A 19,889-nucleotide genomic window follows, 5' to 3' on the forward strand; every position below is an offset into this window, starting at 1 on the left:
AAAACAGGCAGGGAAATGCTCTCACAGAAAGGAGGGATTGGGAAGCAAAACGCACAAATAGGGCTAACAACAGCTAAAGAATAGCGAATAGTGATGAGCGAATATGCTCGTTACTCGAGATTTCCCGAGCACGCTCGGGGGTCCTCCGAATATTTTTTAGTGCTCAGAGATTTAGTTTTTAGCGCCACAGCTGAATGATTTACATCTGTTTGCCAGCATAAGTACATGTGGGGGTTGCCTGGTTGCTACGGAATCCCCACATGTACTTATGCTGGCTAACAGATGTAAATCATTCCGCTGAGGTGAGGAAAACTAAATCTCTAAGCACTAAAAAATACTCGGAGGACCCCCGAGCGTGCTCGGGAAATCTCGAGTAACGAGTATATTCGCTCATCACTAATCGTCAATACTTGCTCACCTGGTAATATTATACTTGCAACAATCTTAAAAGGAAACCTGTCAGTGCCTGTAGGTAACACAACACAAGCCTGTCAGGTCAGCGCCATTATACTGATTAACATGATTCCTTGGTTGATGAAATCCATCTTGTGGTTGTTGGTCCATCTTTATTTTCAGTTTTGATATGCTCGTGCTCCAGGGTGGGCCGGTGGTGGTCTTTGTGTATATTATAATTATATATACTGTGTGTGTGTGTGTGTGTATATATATATATATATATATATATATATATATATATATATATATAATCAGCACAAGAAAAAGGATAACATATCCGAAACGTTGCCGCGCCGTTCAGGCATTAAAGCCCACTTTTTTCCTATTTTTTGTGCTGTTTTCCTTTTTTATTCTTATTATTGGAAGCCATTGGACCATTGGTTTGGGAAGCCCTGCACGACGATTGTGGTAGTATAAGGGTATGCGTCCACTTTCAGGATGGCAGGCGGTATCGTCGGAGTGGCTTTGCCGCTCTGCGGTAAGCCCCGCCCCCTTCTGGGACGCGATGATGCCGGATGTGTTCATAGCACACATCCGGCATCATCACACCCATCGCATAGGGCCCTGTGCTATATCTTGTGGCGATGCAGCGTCGCCGCAAGATATACGGACATGCTGCGATCTGAAAAGACGCGCAGCATGTCCGGAGTCGCAGGGCCGCCGCGTGCGTGTTACCACGCATAATTGAGACGGGATTTCATTAAATCCCCTCCACTATGCTGTAACATCTGTACGCTGCGTGTCTGACGCTGCGTCCCTATGCAGCGTCAAACACGCAGCGTTTACTGCACATGGACACATACCCTTAGATGCTGTTCCAATTTTGATCTATCTATCTATCTATCTATCTATCTATCTATCTATCTATATATATATACTGCTCAAAAAAAATAGAAAACAGTAAAATACCACATCCTAGATATCACTGAATGAAATATTTCAGTTTCAAATCTTTATTCATTACATAGTGGAATGTGTTGAGAACAATAAAACATAAAAATGATCAATGTAAATCAAAATATCCCATGGAGGTCTGGATGTGGAATGATACTCAAAATCAAAGTGGAAAACAAAATTACAGGCTGATCCAACTTCAGTGGAAATGCCTCAAGACAGGAAATGATGTTCAGTTGTTTGTGTTGCCTCCATGTGCCTGTATGATCTCCCTACTATGCCTGGGCATGCTCCTGATGAGGCGGCGGATGGTCTCTTGAGGGATCTCCTCCCATACCTGGACTAAAGCATCCACCAACTCGTGGACAGTCTGTGGTGCAACGTGACTTTAGTGGATGGTGCAAGACATGATGTCCCAGATGTGTTCAATCGGATTCAGGTCTTGGGAACGGGCGGGCCAGTCCATAGCTTCAAAGTCTTTGTCAGCAGTTCCTGAAAGATGCAGTCCAGCCACATAAGGTCTGGCATTGTCCAGCATTAGGAGGAACACGTGGACAACCGCACCAGCATATGGTCTTACAAGGGGTCTGAGGATCTCATCTCGGTACCTAATGGCAGTTAGGTTACCTCTGGCGAGCACATGGAGGGCTGTGCGGCTCTCCAAAGAAATGCCACCCCACACCATTACTGACCCACTACCAAACCGGTCATGCTGAAGGATGTTGCAGATCGCTCTCCACGGCATCTCCAGACTCTGTCACGTGCTCAGTGCGAACCTGCTTTCATCTGTGAAGAGCACAGGGCGCCAGTGGTGAATTCGCCAATCCTGGTGTTCTGTGGCAAACGCCAATTGTCCTGCACGGTGTTCAGCTGTGAGCACAACCCCCCATCCGTGGACGTCGGGCACTCGGACCATCCTCATGGAGTCGGTTTTTAACCGTTTGTGCAGACACATGCACATTTGTGGCCTGCTGGAGGTCATTTTGCAGGGCTCTGGCAGTGCTCCTCCTGTTCCTCCTTGCACAAAGGCTGAGGTAGCGGTCCTGTTGATGGGTTGTTGCCCTTCTACGGACCTCTCCACGTCTCCTGGTGTACTGGCCTGTCTCCTGGTAGCGGCTCCAGCATCTGGACACTACGCTGACAGACGCAGCCTTCTTGCCACAGCTCGCATTGATTTTTCCTTCCACCACTTCGGTCATATTCCCCATAGCCCATCATTTCACACTCTGACACATTTCCTTTTCTCCCAGGCTTTCTTTCATTCCCATACTATACTGGTGCCAGCCCATCTATTGTCTCCCAGCGCTTTACTTCTGCGCTGATGCTCCCTTCACTCTTACGACGCTTGCTCCCCTCCTTTAATATAGATACCAGGTTTGGCTATGCACCGCCACTACCGACCCTCTAGTGCGCAGGCGCTAGTCTTTTTTCCTTCAGCGCGCCGCCGTTGCTCCCCGACTCTCTCAAGTGCGCATGCGCCGCCGCCGTATGCTCCTTTCCTAGCGGGCCCCATCCTCCCCGCGCTATATTTGTGTTCCAGCCCTCGGCTCTACATCCTGCCTAGTGCGCAGTCGCGCTCTTTACGCCGGCCCCATATCCTTACCTCCTCCCTATCTGTCTGGCCCTGCGCTCCAGCCCTCGCTCCAGCCTTGCACTTCCTGTGCCGCCCCTTTATTAACCCCACGGTTCTACACGGCTCCACACATCTCCGCAGGCACGCAGTACACCGGATCCTCAGGTATTCGCTGCTCCCTTCTAGGCTGTGTCCCCCCTGTCTTCCCCACAGCTGACTCATGCTCTTTTTATCTTTTACAGCGCATACTGGGAATTTGTTTCCCCTTTCCTGACCTACCTTCTTTTTCCCGCTTTTGCATTATACGGTATGTTATGTCATGTTCCCCCGCCCCTTACTCTCGTACTATATATCCCTATCTTACTTAATGGTATACCTTTCTTTTCCTTCCCCCCCCCCCTCCAGTCTCCGCCTGGATCCTGCCTTACTACCTGTTTCGTTACTTTGGGGTACCCTCCACTTTTTTCTTTTTACAACAAGGTTAGTCGCCCTTCCTCTTTTATTAGTGCTCGTATGTAATTTTTCAGAAGCGTAAATCTGGATGCCTTTCGTTGATACCACGCCAACTTGCATGCTGGCTCTATGAATATAGATATACGCATAATTTCCCTTTTCAGATATTGGCTTGATATATACCCTTTGTATATTTTGTACATATAGTATATTTTGTACATATAGTGTCTGTATTGGGTTTACACTACCACTAGTCGCTGCTTATGTATAGCACTGTTTTGTTGTGTTTTGTGTCCCTGTTCTTTTATTTTTATTTTTCATATTCCTTTTTTTCAAATTTGTAACATTGTGCAAATCCTTATTGTTTTCTAGTGAGGTTTGACAAAGGCCCACAACGGGGCCGAAACGTTACCTAGTACCTCGATATATGATTGTGGTGACCCCAGTTTCGCAAATACCACTGTGGTGAAAATAATAAATTACTTTATTTGCATATGAAAAAACAAAATATCGAGTGCGGCTGTTGTTTATTTATTTATGAAGTTACCGTGGTTCAGCCTGCACCAATCCACACCGATCAGAGTGCACGCCTTTGCTATCTCTATCACATGGAGGGCTGTGCGGCTCTCCAAAGAAATGCCACCCCACACCATTACTGACCCACTACCAAACCGGTCATGCTGAAGGATGTTGCAGATCGCTCTCCACGGCATCTCCAGACTCTGTCACGTGCTCAGTGCGAACCTGCTTTCATCTGTGAAGAGCACAGGGCGCCAGTGGTGAATTCGCCAATCCTGGTGTTCTGTGGCAAACGCCAATTGTCCTGCACGGTGTTCAGCTGTGAGCACAACCCCCCATCCGTGGACGTCGGGCACTCGGACCATCCTCATGGAGTCGGTTTTTAACCGTTTGTGCAGACACATGCACATTTGTGGCCTGCTGGAGGTCATTTTGCAGGGCTCTGGCAGTGCTCCTCCTGTTCCTCCTTGCACAAAGGCTGAGGTAGCGGTCCTGTTGATGGGTTGTTGCCCTTCTACGGACCTCTCCACGTCTCCTGGTGTACTGGCCTGTCTCCTGGTAGCGGCTCCAGCATCTGGACACTACGCTGACAGACGCAGCCTTCTTGCCACAGCTCGCATTGATGTGCCATCCTGGAAGAGCTGCACTACCTGAGACACTTGTGTGGGTTGTAGAGTCTGTCTCATGCTACCACGAGTGTGAAAGCACAACCAACATTCAAAAGTGACCAAAACATCAACCATCGGTACTGAGATGTGGTCTGTGGTCTCCACCTGAAGAACCACTCCTTTATTGAGGGTGTCTTGCTAATTGCCAATAATTTGTCTACTCCATTTGCACAACTGCATGTGAAATTGATTGTCAAACAGTGCTGCATCCTAAGTGGACAGTTTGATTTCACAGAAGTTTGATTTACTTGGGAGTTATGTTCTGTTGTTTATGTTCCCTTTATTTATTTGTTCCCTTTATTTATTTTTTGAGGTGTGTGTATATATATATATATATATATATATATATATATATATATATTTCCCCTCTGCCGGCGGCGCCTGCATTGCAGAATGATTGTATCTATGTGTATTTAATTGTTTTCTTTGATGGTATACATAAATTCATTAAAAAAAAAGTTTGAAAATGGCACCAGCCGCGTAGTTGCCGCTATTGGGGATCAGACAGCTGCTACTGTACAGGCACCGGCAGCGCCATCTTGTTACAGAGGGAAAAAAGTTGCCTCCTCCAAAATGGCACTGGCAGCACCTATGCCGTAGCATCTATTGGATCGCCGATAGATGCTACTGTGCAGGCATGCCCGGCACAATCGTAGTGGAGACAATGCTGTTTTCTCTAGCAAGATGGTGGCGCCTGTGCAGTAGCAGCTATTGGCGATCCGATATATAATCAGTATAACGGCCCCAACCTGAGTGTCTGTAGGTTACTCCGCACAATCCTGCCGACAGGTATCCTATAAGCATATACCAGCTGCTGCAGGCCATGGGTCAACATACCAGAAAAATGTGATGCAGATTTAAAGCGGGTTTCCTTGCGCTGCTGGCAGACTCACATGGATGAACTCGGGAGCTGGAGTTCAGGAAACATTTTTTTATTAAATGGTTATAAAGTCAATGCGTTTGTTATTCAACTTCCTCAGGACATAGCCATAAAGAATCCGCTGTGATCCCCTGCTGTAATGTCTGTATACTGTTTTGCATTCTTGCCTGCCCTGGCGATGTGATATGATCAGACCATGGTTAGACACAGCACGGACATGTTTAGAAGGTTAGCGCAGCACAGGAACCTTTTTTTTGTTGTAACACATCAAATTGTGGAATTCCAAGATCTATTACTTAAAATGGACTTTGTTGGACAACCCATTTACTTATACATACTAGTCATATTTGAGAAGCTCAAACCCAGATTTTGACAAAGGTGGTATTTTGAGAAGCGTATGCTCACCTTTCTCATAACAGGACAAGCTAAACATATTCGCATTCTGGCCTTTTTAGTCAAGTGGGCGATCGGAACCAAGCATTGAAAGTCTTCCTTTCATTAGTGATTTACTGTCAATTTGTTCATTCTGGCTCTTTCAGCCAATGGGTGGTTGTAATCAATATACAAAGACTTAAGACACTGTCTGTATGAACAGTCATTCTGTGCCAAGTACAGGCACTCAGTGCTTCATGGCATTATCAATCATTTATAGATTCATTCCCATTTGCTTGGTTTGCATCTCTACACCCTCTGGCCCTATGAAGCCAGAGCTGTCAATCACAGGTGAGGTGGTGGAGACTTAAGGAAACCAAGCAGGTGTGTATTTAACCGATTGACCCACTGAAGCACCGAGCGGCAGGACTTTGTTTGAACAGTCATTCTGTGCTGACAGTCCCTTTAAATAAAAACAGGTTATACTGAATCTTTTCCTACAAATCCATGTCCATTTGCTCAGCTCTAGATCATGATGAGAGATAAGCGAATTTGATCAGGTCAGGACTTATTCGGCAAGCTATTGCGCTTACCTAATAAGCTGCAGCGGGAACTCGGATACCTGGAGCACTCTGGCTGATCAGCTCCGCAGCTGCATGTGTCACGGCTGTGTGATAGTCACAAACAGGCTTTCCATGCATGTGCTGCAACACATGCAGCGCCGATCAGCTGGAGCGATCCAGCAAGCTGGGTGAGCGATCCAGCAAGCTGGGTGAGCGATCCAGCAAGCTGGGTGAGCGATCCAGCAAGCTGGGTGAGCGATCCAGCAAGCTGGGTGAGCGATCCAGCAAGCTGGGTGAGCGATCCAGCAAGCTGGGTGAGCGATCCAGCTTATTCAGTAAGTGCTAAAGCTTGTCCTGAATAAGGCTACTTTCACACATCAGGTTTTTGCCGTCAGGCACAAATCGGCAAGTTTTGAAAAAAAAAAAAACCGGATCCGTTTTTTCTTATAGAGTTGTATTCGCACCGGATGGCCACACGTCTCATCCATTTTTTGTAGGATCAGTCTAAAGTTTGTTTTATGGCGGCTGGAGAAAATGTTTATCGGAACGTTTTTTCTGTCTGGCAAAAAAACACCAAGCGACGGTTCCATTGATGAACAGATGAAACCAACATGTGAAATGAAGAATTTGGCCTCAAAATCCTGTTTTACATGCATTCACCATACAATCATGCACAATTTCCATTCTGGGGCTCTCTCTCAGAACAGGAAGTTATCCTCAGGTTAAAAAACAAAAGCCGGATCCAGCAGAAAAACAGATCCGTCGCATTCGTTTCACTATTTGCGACGGAACTGTTTTTTTTTCAAAAATTTACCGGATTCTGCCTGAAACAAAAAAAACTGATGTGTGAAAGTAGCCTAAGCCCTGACCTGATCAAATTCGCTCATCTCTATGGCTGCTTTCACACATCAGTTATTTGCCATCAGTCACAATCCGGCGAATCTTGAAAAAAAACAAAACTTTTTTTTTTTTTGCTGGATCTGACCAGCTAATTGTGTCTTTAAATTCCATTCTAGCAAACGACAGGCGGTGACAGATCCGTCGCTGTCCATTTTTAACATACACCAAAAACGTTACTATGTCCGGTTTCTGCGGCCACCGGAACAATTTGACGGATCTGGCAAATGACAGATGAAAAGTGAGGCCATCCGTCGCCTATACAAGTCTGAGAAAAATCGGACCCGGCAGCAACATTCGCCAGATCAGTTTTTTTTTTTTTCCAGAATTCACCAGATTGAGACTGACGGCAAAAGACTGATGTGTGATAGGGGCCTAATCATGATGCCTGCAGATCGGAGTGCATTTTTGAGTGCGCCAAGTTGCAAATGCAACTTCTCATAAAAAGGGGTAGTCCAATCAGCAAGTTGCCCTCTAACGGATAACTTGTTTTAACTGATCGGTGTTGATCAGCTGGGACAATATTGTAACTGATAAAAATTCCCCGTTCTACCAAAAGGGAGTAGATTAGACACCCAAACACCATTTATTCTCCTTGGGGCTACAGGGAAAAGCCAAGCCCAGCCCCATAGGGAATGACTAGAGCTGCATGAATTGCTCCAGTTTAACTGAACAGGGGAACTTTTGTATCTGTTAGTCATTGTGGGTCATTTGTGATAATCTTTGGAGAGGTGATAAAAGGGGTTGCCTGGTGAAAACAAGTTAAAGGGAACCTGTCACCCCCCCAAAAGAGAGGGTGAGCTAAGCGCATCGGCATCAGGGGCTTATCTACAGCATTACATAATGATGTAGATAAGCCCCCGATGTAACCTGAAAGATGAGAAAAAGAGGTTAGATTATACTCACCTGGGCGGGCGGTCCGGGGCCTCTCATCTTAAGATAACATCCTCTTCTGGTCTTCACGCTCCGGCGTACTTCGTCTGCCCTGTTAAGGAAAGGTCAGAGAGGCCCAGCACCTGCACACTGCAGTACTTTGCTCTGCCTTCAACAGGGCAGACAAACTATGCCTGCACCGGAGCGTGAAGACAAGAAGAGGACGTCATCCTATGAAGATGGGACGCCCCAGACCGGATTGTGACACCCATCGGATCGGACCGGCCCTGGGTGAGTATAATCTAAAGGCCCCTTCACATTAAGCGACGCTGCAGCGATACCGACAACGATCCGAATCGCTGCAGCGTCGCTGTTTGGTCGCTGGAGAGCTGTCACACAGACCGCTCTCCAGCGACCAACGATGCCGGTAACCAGGGTAAACATCGGGTAACTAAGCGCAGGGCCGCGCTTAGTAACCCGATGTTTACCCTGGTTACCATGCTAAAAGTAAAAAAAAAAAAACACTAGATACTTACCTACCGCTGTCTGTCCTCCAGCGCTGTGCTCTGCTTCTCTGCTCTCCTCCTGTACTGTCTGTGAGCCGGAAAGCAGAGCGGTGACGTCACCGCTCTGCTTTCCGGCTCCCAGCCAGTACAGGAGGAGAGCAGAGCACAGCGCTGGAGGACAGACAGCTGTAGGTAAGTATCTAGTGTTTGTTTTTTTTTACTTTTAGCATGGTAACCAGGGTAAACATCGGGTTACTAAGCGCGGCCCTGCGCTTAGTTACCCGATGTTTACCCTGGTTACCAGTGAAGACATCGCTGGATCGGTGTCACACACGCCGATCCAGCGATGTCCACGGGAGATCCAGCGACGAAATAAAGTTCTGGACTTTATTCAGCGACCAACGATCTCCCAGCAGGGGCCTGATCGTTGGTCGCTGTCACACATAACGATTTCATTAACGATATCGTTGCTACGTCACAAATAGCAACGATATCGTTAACAATATCGTTATGTGTGAAGGTACCTTAACCTGTTTTTCTTATCTTTCAGGTTACATCGGGGTCTTATCTACAGCATTACAGAATGCTGTAGATAAGCCCCTGATGCTGGTGGGCTTAGCTCACCCTTGATTTGGGGGGTGACAGGTTCCCTTTAAGGAATTTGTTTTGCGCAGTGATTAGATAACATCCTTAGTAGGAAGCCACAGATCTTCTGTACACAAGTTCAATGGTCAAATTGAGCCTTTTCCATACATTACTACTAGCACATACTCCAGTTAAAGCCTGTGCTAGTCCAGAGCTGTACTTCCAGTTCTGCAGGCTCCAGGGCTCAAATCTCCAAATATACCTTTCTTACCCGGTGGGGGGGTGCATATCCCAGAACTGCATTATAATAGCAACACTGTCCAAAACAGTTACATTTTGAAGCAGATTCATGTCTAAAAGCAAATGCATGAATTGAAAGCATCAATCACAATTCTGGTAAGACCAATGAACCATGATTTTGATTCATCAAGACTTATGATTTTCACTCTGGGCTTAATGAGGGGGCAGGATGTCAGTCACTGATTCATTAAGAAGTGCACACTTTTTTTTTTTTGGGATCAGGAGCATCTGACAAACTGGCATGCTCCACAAACCAGAAATCTTACGCCAGTCCTGGACTAAGATTTGTTAAACACCACACATAAATTAGACAAGCTGTGCAGTCCTAACCCCACCACGGAACAGGGGGAAATGCCAAAAAGATTAAACTGCTTAAATGGATTGGGGCCTATATTTGGTGTATAAACTGGAAAAAAAAAAAAAAAATGCAAAAGAGGAGGGTATTTATTTATATTATATATTTTTTTTTTTATTCAATGACTCATCCACAATCACATTTTCTTTTGGATTTGTGTTTCAGTCAAGGCGCACGCCTTCTAGTAGACTTTCGTCTACTGATTTGTCTAATTGCCTAGTCCACACTTGCTGCCTGAATGAGGACAATTACACTGCCATGTATGGGACTTTGCCAATGCCCCATACAGTATCATTCCCATTTGTTTTATTTTGCACTTTTACATAGATTGGAGTTTCAAGGCAAGAGCTAAAGGCTTATTCCTGGCCATGCAGCTTCTAGATGAAGATACAATAACCACACCCTGGGAAGCCTGTAAGATTTTTGTTATGCTTTTAATTAACATTTGAAACATGTAAGGCATACGGCAAAATTAGGCAGAAAAGCATTACATTTCATGTAAACAGCACTGGCACAAAACTCTTTTGTTCAACTTTTACACTTATGAAGCAGGGGTTCTGTAAAAAGACACCAGAAAACAGGACACCTCGTCAATAGGGCATTAAGGGAGATTTAGATTCTCATTTATATAGGATACGGTGGGAGGGAGGGGAGAACTTTGCACCCTTCTGAAATGTAGTCCAGTTGTGACATCACTTCCTGCTTGCAAACCACAAGCACTAACCAGTCAAGGCAATCCAATGCAAGTGGAAAAACCATTAGATATGCAAGGAAATCAGAGCACGTATTGAGTGTTGGAATGTAACCATCTTTAGGCCTCAGGCATCTGATCCAAAAGCACTGAAAAAAAAAATCAATGCAATTCAGAATTGGGAGATGTGAGGGGGGATTAAGTGTGAAGTACCCCATAGACCATGACTGGTATGTGTTGTCTCAGTAATAAAAAAAACAAAACACCTAAATGGGTCTTGCACATAAAAATTTACAGTGGAGTAGATTTACATCACAGGCCTGTGCCTTGACAGCTCTGGCCACTTTTATTGATAAGGCTGTCAATTTACATTGTGGTGTGATACAAAGCACACTAAGGCTAGACAGCAAATATTAAGACAATCCAGAACATAGGCCACTATAAAGATTAGTCTGTTGAGGTGGGAGTGCAATTATGAACAAACTTTAGAGTGAGGAGGTCCCTATACAGAGGCTAAAGATATAAAGGGTAGGGGACGACTGATCCAGCTATTGGAAGGCAGGTCTTTTTGGTCAGCAAGGATACAAGTCCCTGGCAGGGCCTCTCAGACTACAAGACTGCTTAACATTCCCATGCATGAGGCAGTTGGCATTAAAGGGTCCCCATGAGTATGGGAGTCCTTTAGTTCCAGCTTGCTAAAGTATTCCACAAGGTGAATAATACACTTGCAAGAGAGACCATAGAAGCTTTATATGGGTGCAGCAAAACCAAGTCAAATTCACAACAGGTGAACAGAACAGGTCCCTGCTAAATCAGCTACAGCTAAGCATATGATGTAGACTACAGCATGGCTGTTCATGTATTCTAAAAAACTGGGCATATTGGACGATAGTTCATTGGTATTGCATGTTCTTTGAATTTAGATCCAGGGTTCATCATATCTCCTACTGCCAAGCCAGTAACAAACTAGGTTCTGAGGACTTAACCATAGTAATCTGTCTGAAACATGGGCTAGGCCAATACAAACCTAATTCACAGTAACTTCTCCCATTTTATGCCCTCGCATTAAAGATTTCTGCCTGGGTTTTGTGATGCTTCCAATTTCGGGCCCCCCAAAAAAACAACAAATGAATAGCAGATTGTGTATAATGGTCACACAACCTTTGCTTACACCTTACTGACATTGATAGATAAAGTTAATGAGATAAATGCAAAGCTATTAAACTTGTGTATGTTAGTATGCATTAAAGATCATTTATACAGCTAGATAATTGCAATCTGGTTCCTTCCAAGTGCAATGCAAAAAAGGGAAACGGATCCTTAATATATTTAGTCCTGGCCAAAACTTAGAAAAGAACATTAACTAATTTAATTAATGCATTAGTGACTCTAGCCACTATAAATGCCATAACCATGTTTAGATTTAAGCAAAAGTTTACGGTCTTATGAATTTGCAGTTACCTATACAAAATGTATGTTTGAGCAGAGGCCTTACTAAATTATGTGCATTCGTGGCTCTGGGTTGTTAATTTGGCTCTATGCCTGGTGGTATCCTTCCTTGAATAGTCTACTTTTATCAATCCTTAGCTGGGGTTAGGGTTGCCCAATAGATATCAAATTAAAACCAACATGTTTGTATCTGTTGTGTAAAAAACTAAAGTAAGCACAAATCCAACTTGGCAAAAATCATAAGGTCATGGATAGTCTTGATCCAACCAATTTAGTACTTGCCACCAAGGCCATAATCTAGATAGTATAATACATTATATGGCGTGTTTAAGTTACAGATTACAGTGATTCACCCCAATTGCAGAAATTAAGGGTTTTAGTTGAACTTTTTGCCAAAGTGCACAAAGACACTCGGCTCATTTTAAGGTCTCAATTCACAGACAACTTAAAGACCCCATAATGTACAAAAACCTTGTTCTGCCTAAACTTCAAGGCTTATTCCTTGTAACTAGAGTGTTCCTCCATGTAAAGCAGACTACTATACACACACACCTTGAGCAAAGAGTCATGGCTTTACTGCAAAATGTTATGAATTGCTACATGTCTAGTTGCAAGTCACTTCACAAATTGCAGATTGCTTAGACTGAATTAAAATATCTAAAACTGATGGACGCAAGGGTAAAGATAGGTGGGAGACCTTCAGGTTTTTTCTTTTGCAGCTAAAAGGAATATAGGTTGGAGACCTCAGAACTGTGGTACTGCAGCTACTTTGTTGAACTGCCAATGACCACAATCTAGCATTTGTGTGGAATCATTCTAAAGTCATACTCCTTTAATATAAACCTAAAAACTTAACACTGAGTGTCTGGTCATTGAAGTCAGCCAGAGTTCCAGAAGTTTTGCAGTTAAGAAAATGAAACCCATGCAACGCAAGTTCTTTAATAAAGCAGAAAGTCAAGGATACAGTGGAACGTGCACACTTCAGCATTAGCCCACATTCAGAGTTTACAAACAACGTGATGTTATCTTAATTTATTATTATTATTTTTTTTTTTTTACAAGTTCACAAGATACTAAAGTTACTTTTATTGGCACCATAGTGGTAGGTTGGCACATTGGCATGTTGGTAAACAATTGGCAGTGCTCCAGCTAAAGATCTATGCTTGTAAACCATGGTGTTAATGAATGCACTCAGAAATAAGGCAACCAGTGAGTATCTGGGAAGAGTTCTTAAATACCAGCAGCAGGAAGTACAGATTGCTTGCAAAGGCTTTCTGGGTTTGGCACAGAAGCGATAATGATGTCTAGGGTAACTTAATAGCTAGGTTTCAAACAGACCTACTTGGACGCCTCCCAGATTCAAGGACCTTTAATTTTGGGGTATCCGTGATTGCAAAAAACCTAATGTTTATTTAGAATTTAATCAGCCAATTTTATTTTGTGCAAAACCCAGTACAATTGTAGTAGGGTAAATGGTGCTTAATGGACAGGGATGTGCTAAAGAGATTTGAGGGGCTTTTGACACCTGAGGTAGCAGATTCCTGCAAACTTATCTTCTAAAGCTGCTGCTTTGAGCGCAGGCTCAAATATAAACTGGTCTCAGCTCCAGTTAAACCACCGCACATTGCAAGTAGTGGTTTAACACTTAAACTTGTAATGGGTGACTACTTGTACAGAAGATCCAATCGTTGAGTCCTCTTAATCCGTGTTTAATATGTGCAAGCAATTGCTTAAGATTATTGACATTGGCACTAAACATACTTTAATATTTACCCTTCCTGCTCAGCATGGTATATTCACACCATGAAGAAAACCTAAAAAGACCAATCACTACATAACTTACCAACCTGTACTTGAAAATGATGTCTATAGAAGCTCAACCCACTCAAGTTTGAGTAGACCGCCACATTGGCAATAAAGCTCAGCAATAGAGATTAGCGAACGTGCTCAGATGAGGCATTATCCAAGCATGCTTGTGTGCCAACTGAGTGTCTTCAGCATGTTCTAATAAGTTAAAGTTCCTGCATGTCTCATGGCTGTTAGCCAATCCTCATGTGTTGCAGCTGCATTGACAAACTTTTCGAGCACGCACACAGGCATGCTCAGATAACACCTTATCCGAGCACCTTAACAAGAATCTAGTCTTTAGTGTTCGATTGGTAGGCTTTGCTGGCAAAGGGGTCATAAGCAAATACAAGGAGGCTGCTACAGTTTGTGCTAGAATCTAGTCTGAGACTGGATCCAGGTTGTGCTCGACATGACATGCCAGCCTACAGACAATGTAAGCAAATTTTACACATCTGTTCACTTCGGAATCCCATTAAAAAGGAAAAGTCATGTGACATCATGTGACTGAACAGATCATGATTTAGTCACCATTTTAGAGATCCTTTGACTTGTTGCAGGAGAAAAAAAAAAAATAGTGGTAATGGCAGAACAAAAGCATTATATTTATTTATCAAATGAAAACATAGCGACCACAGGTTGAAGAGTTAAGCAAGTTACAATATGGAGTGACAAAATAATGGACGGTGGAACCAAAAGAGAAAACTAAACGCCCCTCAGCAAGACTGCAACCCTATATCTGGAATGTTATATTATAAAGATCTGAAGAGTCAGTGAAAAAAAACCTCAGAAAATAGTAACTGCAGCAGATTAAATCAAAGCAGAAAGTCCCTGCAGCTGGGCTCAGGATTCCCTTTGCTAAATCTTGTGCAGTTTACAAATTTTGTCAGTGATATTTCTCAGAATGCAGACCCCAACATATTCTACAGGCATCAAGTTGTAACCTGCTCACTGCCAATGCAGCAACAGCATCTCATGGCAAGCGAGTGGTTATACGTCATCTTACAATAGGGCTCAGTCAGACACTCAACCCCCAAACACACAGACATTAGTAGGACACAGTTTTCACAATCTGCAGGGTTTGATGCTTTTCTGCAGCTCATCCCTTTAATTCTCCTCTTTCTTTGCTTCTTCCTTTGGCACTTCTGGGACCAAAATTACTTTACCAACATTTTTCTTTTCTTGCATTTGTCTCATCGCATCACCCACCTGTAGGGAAGAGAAAATATGAGTATTATCACCGGATGGCTAGATGTTACTTTGAAGAGTCAAGTGTTAATTGGAGATGCTCCCTAGTAGTTGGAGATATTTGTAGCTTCTACCAAATACAATGAAGCAGTAACATTCTTTCATAACCAGCATCCTGCTAGAAATCAGGCTTTGCTCTGCTGCCAAACTGTAGCATGTACTAGAAGCCAAGCTGGAAATGCAATCCACTTGAAGAAATGACGAGAACGGAAACTAGCCAACGTGTGTAAGTACAAAATAATTTTTGCAGTGTAAGCCCTTAAAACTAGTTTTAACTTCTCAAATCAAGAGCACAAGCAACTGCATCTTTGCGGATTTTAAGATCAGTCCTGAAGCAGACATTGCAATTTAATGTTAGAAAAGTCTGTACTTAAAGTACACATTTTATGACTGAAATGACAGTTGCTGCTCAAAGTTCTATAAAGAACTAATTTGTTTCAGGAGAACTTGCCGCAGAATGTGTGGGGAACGAACAGCTAGAGAAGTGCAAGAAAAGCACCAACTGTTCTCTTGAGAAGTCTACTTGCTGAAGACAGGCTTTATCCAGAAAAAGAAGCTGTACCTAAAATGCAGGCGCTTCTGGGATTACCCAGCAAATCTCCATGATAAGATACTAAAGTTAAAAACCATGGTTACTCTAAAATGGTGGCTTCCTTCTTGCACATAAACCAATCCTGGAATGTTCGGCAAATCAGGTGTTAGCATGTGCAGGAGGAAGCTCCACTCTCCATGTGTATGAAGAAGAGGCAGGGGATATCCTGATCAAATACTGGTGATATCATGGGTGCTGAAGATCAGATAGTGTGGTCATCAGTGTGAGCAGCTTTTAATACTGGAGATAACAGGTGTGCCAGGCTAAAAAGGCTGCTCACACCATGGTTGACATGCCAGCCATGTGGGCTTACCTCAGCTCCCCCAGTATTGAAAGTTATCCACTGGGAACACCTACACAAGAAGGGTGCAAATATACCCCATTCTCATAAGTACCAGTTCAAGATGTTGGTTATTTTGATGAACTAAAGCAATTACCTTCCCAGACAAATATGCAGTATGCCAATTAAAGGCTATTTACCAGGTTTCCATTTTTAATAGTTATGCAAAGCTAGCTTTTGTGCAAGACCCAATTGAACATCTATTCTTACATAGACAATATTGCAACCTTCCATGGTCAAGGTCCAATTGATAAGCAGGGATATCAGGAATGCTAGAATCATCTAGGTTAGAATGGAATACGGGACAAGGCCAATAAAGGGTGTAGCAACATCTAGCCGGACGTTCCTGAATAAGCCTTCACTGTATACACAATACTATGTGGTTGAGAGGTGTTGACTGTTCTCTTAAGATGTGCTCCCTCCAGGATACATACAGCCCACTCATGTTAAAGCTTTTAGACTTTGACCACTATATGCAGGTTATAATTGTAGAATCAAAGTGACCTTGTATGTTCCTAGAAATCCCAAGGCTTTATTTTATGCAGGTTGAAGTAGTCCATCTACAGAAGCCGCATGGTTAACATTAAAGGTAAGTGGTGCCAAACTAATGCATGCAGCATTTGTAAACCAGCTTCTAAAGCAAGTTCTCAGCATTCTACTGCAAGTCCATTGGCTTGCTTTGTCATTCATGTCTTGTGCATTAAGAGAGTTGTAAAGATCTGACCATTTAATTTTGATTTAGCGATGTTCATTTCATGGCATGTCCATTCTTGGCTTTTATGGTTACAGCCTTGCCACATGAAGTTTCCATTAGTGGAAATGTTAGCTCTTTGTAGTCTGAAATGGACCCAATTACATTGTGATGTCAGACTTTACAGGAGGACCTCCTGTACAAATGCTATGGTTTGTAGCATCAACATGTATAGACATCATTTTAGTGGGACCCAAAGATCAGCCAATTATGTACATCACCAGTTGTTGGATTATAAAAGTTCTCTACAGTGGGTGGTAAATGAAATGTTCTTTCAAAACTAAAATATCCATATGGGTTATTCACTGGTGATGGTCCATCATATGGCTATTTTTTTTTATATTGTTTGTAGTAGTGTACAAGCTGCTTTCTGATTCAGATTTCCACTATGTTGATGGTATTCTGCCCTGGAAAACGAGGATAACAAGTTACCCATCTTCATAGGCAGGATGAACCTTCTGCACTTGCCTGGCATGTTTAGATTACAGCATTGTAAAATACCCAATATTAAACTCACTCCAAAGTGTAAACCCAGGAAAGATTAAGGGACTTGAAGTGGAGATGGAAATCAGTCATTTGACATCAGGCTACCCCTCCCCCCACCCAAAAATAAGTTTTAAACTGCTTGTGGAAGACTGGGTGGAACCTGCCAAGTTCTCATAATAGGAGGAAAGTGTCCCCATAGTAAAGACATCTGGATATTGGCTTTAGTTTCCTGAAACAGCTGCCAGATGTCAGCAGGGAGGGAAGCAATAGAGATAAACTGCTTAAAAATGGGAGTGCAGAAGAGCACGATAAACTTTTACTTTGAGGTTTTACAAAAGAATTGCAATAGTGACATCCACATGAAGTTCTCATTGTAAGTTACCAAGAGCACCACAGTGTAGAGTCTACAGTGTGTAGACCAAGTGTCTGGTCATGTTCCTTAAATGGATATTCCAATCTCCAAGATCCTATCCCAATATGTAATAGGTGTAATACCTCTAATTAGAAATGTAATAAGGCTATTTGCTATGTGCACACGTTCAGGTTTTTTTGCGTTTTTTATGGTAAAAACGCTATAAAAACTCATTAAAAATGCATACATTATGCATCCTATCATTCAGAATGCATTCTGCATGTTTTGTGCACATGATGCGTTTTTTTCGCAGAAAAAACGCATCGCGGTAGAAAAAGCAGCATGTTCATTAATTTTGCGGATTTTCTGCATTTTTCCCACTATTCTATGCATTTGGGGAAAAACAAAAAACTCGTCAAAAACGTGGTAAAATCGTGATAAAAATGCATGCGGATTTCTGGCAGAAATGTCCAGTTTTTGTCAGGAAAATTTCTGCAAGAAATCCTGACGTGTGCACATACCCTTACACCTAGTACATATTGTGATGGATATTGGAGATGGGAATACCCCTTACATTGTTGGTCTGACCTTATGATTGCTGGACACAGTACATTATAGGTAGACCTTCTGCAAAGTTTACATGAGTAAGTATTACAAAAAAACAGTCAATGGCTTCCATCACTTTTAGAAGCCTCACCATGTACCATAATACCAAGCTTTTCTGGTCTACAGAAAGATTACCCTCAAGTGACCAATATGGGATTTCTCATTAAAACAATACTAAGATGGGAAGTTAGAGTTAACTGACTACTCCCAGTACTTTGATACAGGAAATATATCTTGGTACCGTGTTAGCCAGTAGATAGAAAAATATTTAGAATTGAGAGTCCTCAGTGGTTGATACCTTTTAATGGCTAACTGAAAAGATGGTATCAACCACTGAGGACTCTCAATTCTAAATATTTTACTCCCAGTACATGAGCCTTACGTCTGCTGGGTCACATTAGGCCAGCATTTAGGGTTATTAGAGACTATAAATAGGCCTCAATTCATCATGCTTGTTTTAAATTACCTTTGTTGATCGTTATTTTTTGGTGTTAAATGCATGCACATGATTAATGAATTTGGCACAAAAAACATTTTTCCCTTTTTGAATTGCTAATTTTGCCACCAAAAGTGGCAGAAAACGTATGGCACATGTAGATACACCAGGGGAGGTTTTTAAAAAGTTGTAATTGACGAGTCAGGTGACCACATCTGGAAATACCAAACTACTGGAAAGTGTGTGTGTGGGGGGGGGAAGGGGGAAAAAAAAAAAAAAAAAAAAAAAAATTCAGTGCAGTGAGTGCAATTCCCCAAATTTCTCACTTTCAATACATGGTAAAACTGAGCTGGCAATATGATTCTCCAGGTCAGCATGAGTATGCAGATACAAAACGTATAGTTTGAATAGTAAAAAAAATTGTAAGCATAAAAGGTTTTACTTTTTATTTTATATATATTTTTCCAAGACCTCATCTCATGCTATGTAGGGGCTTTTTTTGCACTGAGCTTTTTTAATTCCATTTGGGTACATATGTTTTCGTCACTTTGTGGCAGCCAAAAATGAAGTTATACAGTTTAATCCAATTAGTAAACTGCATAACAACTTTACATTTTAGATCAGTTTTCTTCATGTGGCAATAAGAAATGTATGTATTTAAGTTTTTTAATGGGGCAAAAAGGGGGTGATTTGAACTTTATTAAATATAGTAATTGGTGAAAAACTTTAAAATGTAAAATAGACTTGAAGCTGTGATCGTCCTATCACTTGGGCTATACATAGTAGTGCATCCGCACTGCCATGTATAGCAGAACTCATGATCTCTATGAAGACCAGCCACAGGCTGCCTTTCACAAGAGGATTGTAAGGCCAGGCACAGGGGTTATCAGCATAACCCATCGGCACCCTGCAATCACATCACCGGGGTGCCAACAGGAGGGGGAACGATGCACCCTCCTGCCGATGAGTGTTAAATACTACTGTCTGTGGGATTTATCAGAGACATGGGCAGTACTCTGCTCCACCTGTGGCTGTTAATGGCTAATTGAGAGGCATATTATGGCTGACTAGATTGGCCATTACGTGCAGGGACAGATGCATGCTCAGTCAGGGATACAACTTTTGATGTATAAGGACATAGCACTTTAACCCCTTCACAGGTTATAGGCTGCCAAAATGTTACACTTTAAATTGTTCCC

The 19,889-nt window shown here is 42.7% G+C and overlaps 1 protein-coding gene and 1 long non-coding RNA gene across 2 annotated transcripts in view; one reads left to right on the forward strand and one right to left on the reverse strand.

Annotated features, from left to right (window-relative positions):
• The first annotated feature begins 2,976 nt into the window (after nt 1-2,976).
• Nucleotides 2,977-3,968, forward strand: LOC138667570 (uncharacterized). The gene is made up of 3 exons (XR_011318826.1): nt 2,977-3,230; nt 3,329-3,403; nt 3,749-3,968. It is a non-coding gene; the product is annotated as an uncharacterized lncRNA (long non-coding RNA).
• A 6,341-nt stretch (nt 3,969-10,309) lies between these two features.
• Nucleotides 10,310-19,889, reverse strand: part of VAT1 (vesicle amine transport 1) — a 61,036-nt gene continuing 51,456 nt past the window's right edge. Inside the window, exon 6 of the mRNA XM_069751883.1 lies at nt 10,310-15,088. Within this exon, the coding sequence (XP_069607984.1) occupies nt 14,987-15,088 (102 nt within the window). The 3' untranslated portion in view covers nt 10,310-14,986. The remainder of the gene's footprint in view (nt 15,089-19,889) is intronic.

The sequence above is a fragment of the Ranitomeya imitator genome, chromosome 2, assembly GCF_032444005.1.
Source record: "Ranitomeya imitator isolate aRanImi1 chromosome 2, aRanImi1.pri, whole genome shotgun sequence".
Taxonomy (NCBI): domain Eukaryota; kingdom Metazoa; phylum Chordata; class Amphibia; order Anura; family Dendrobatidae; genus Ranitomeya; species Ranitomeya imitator.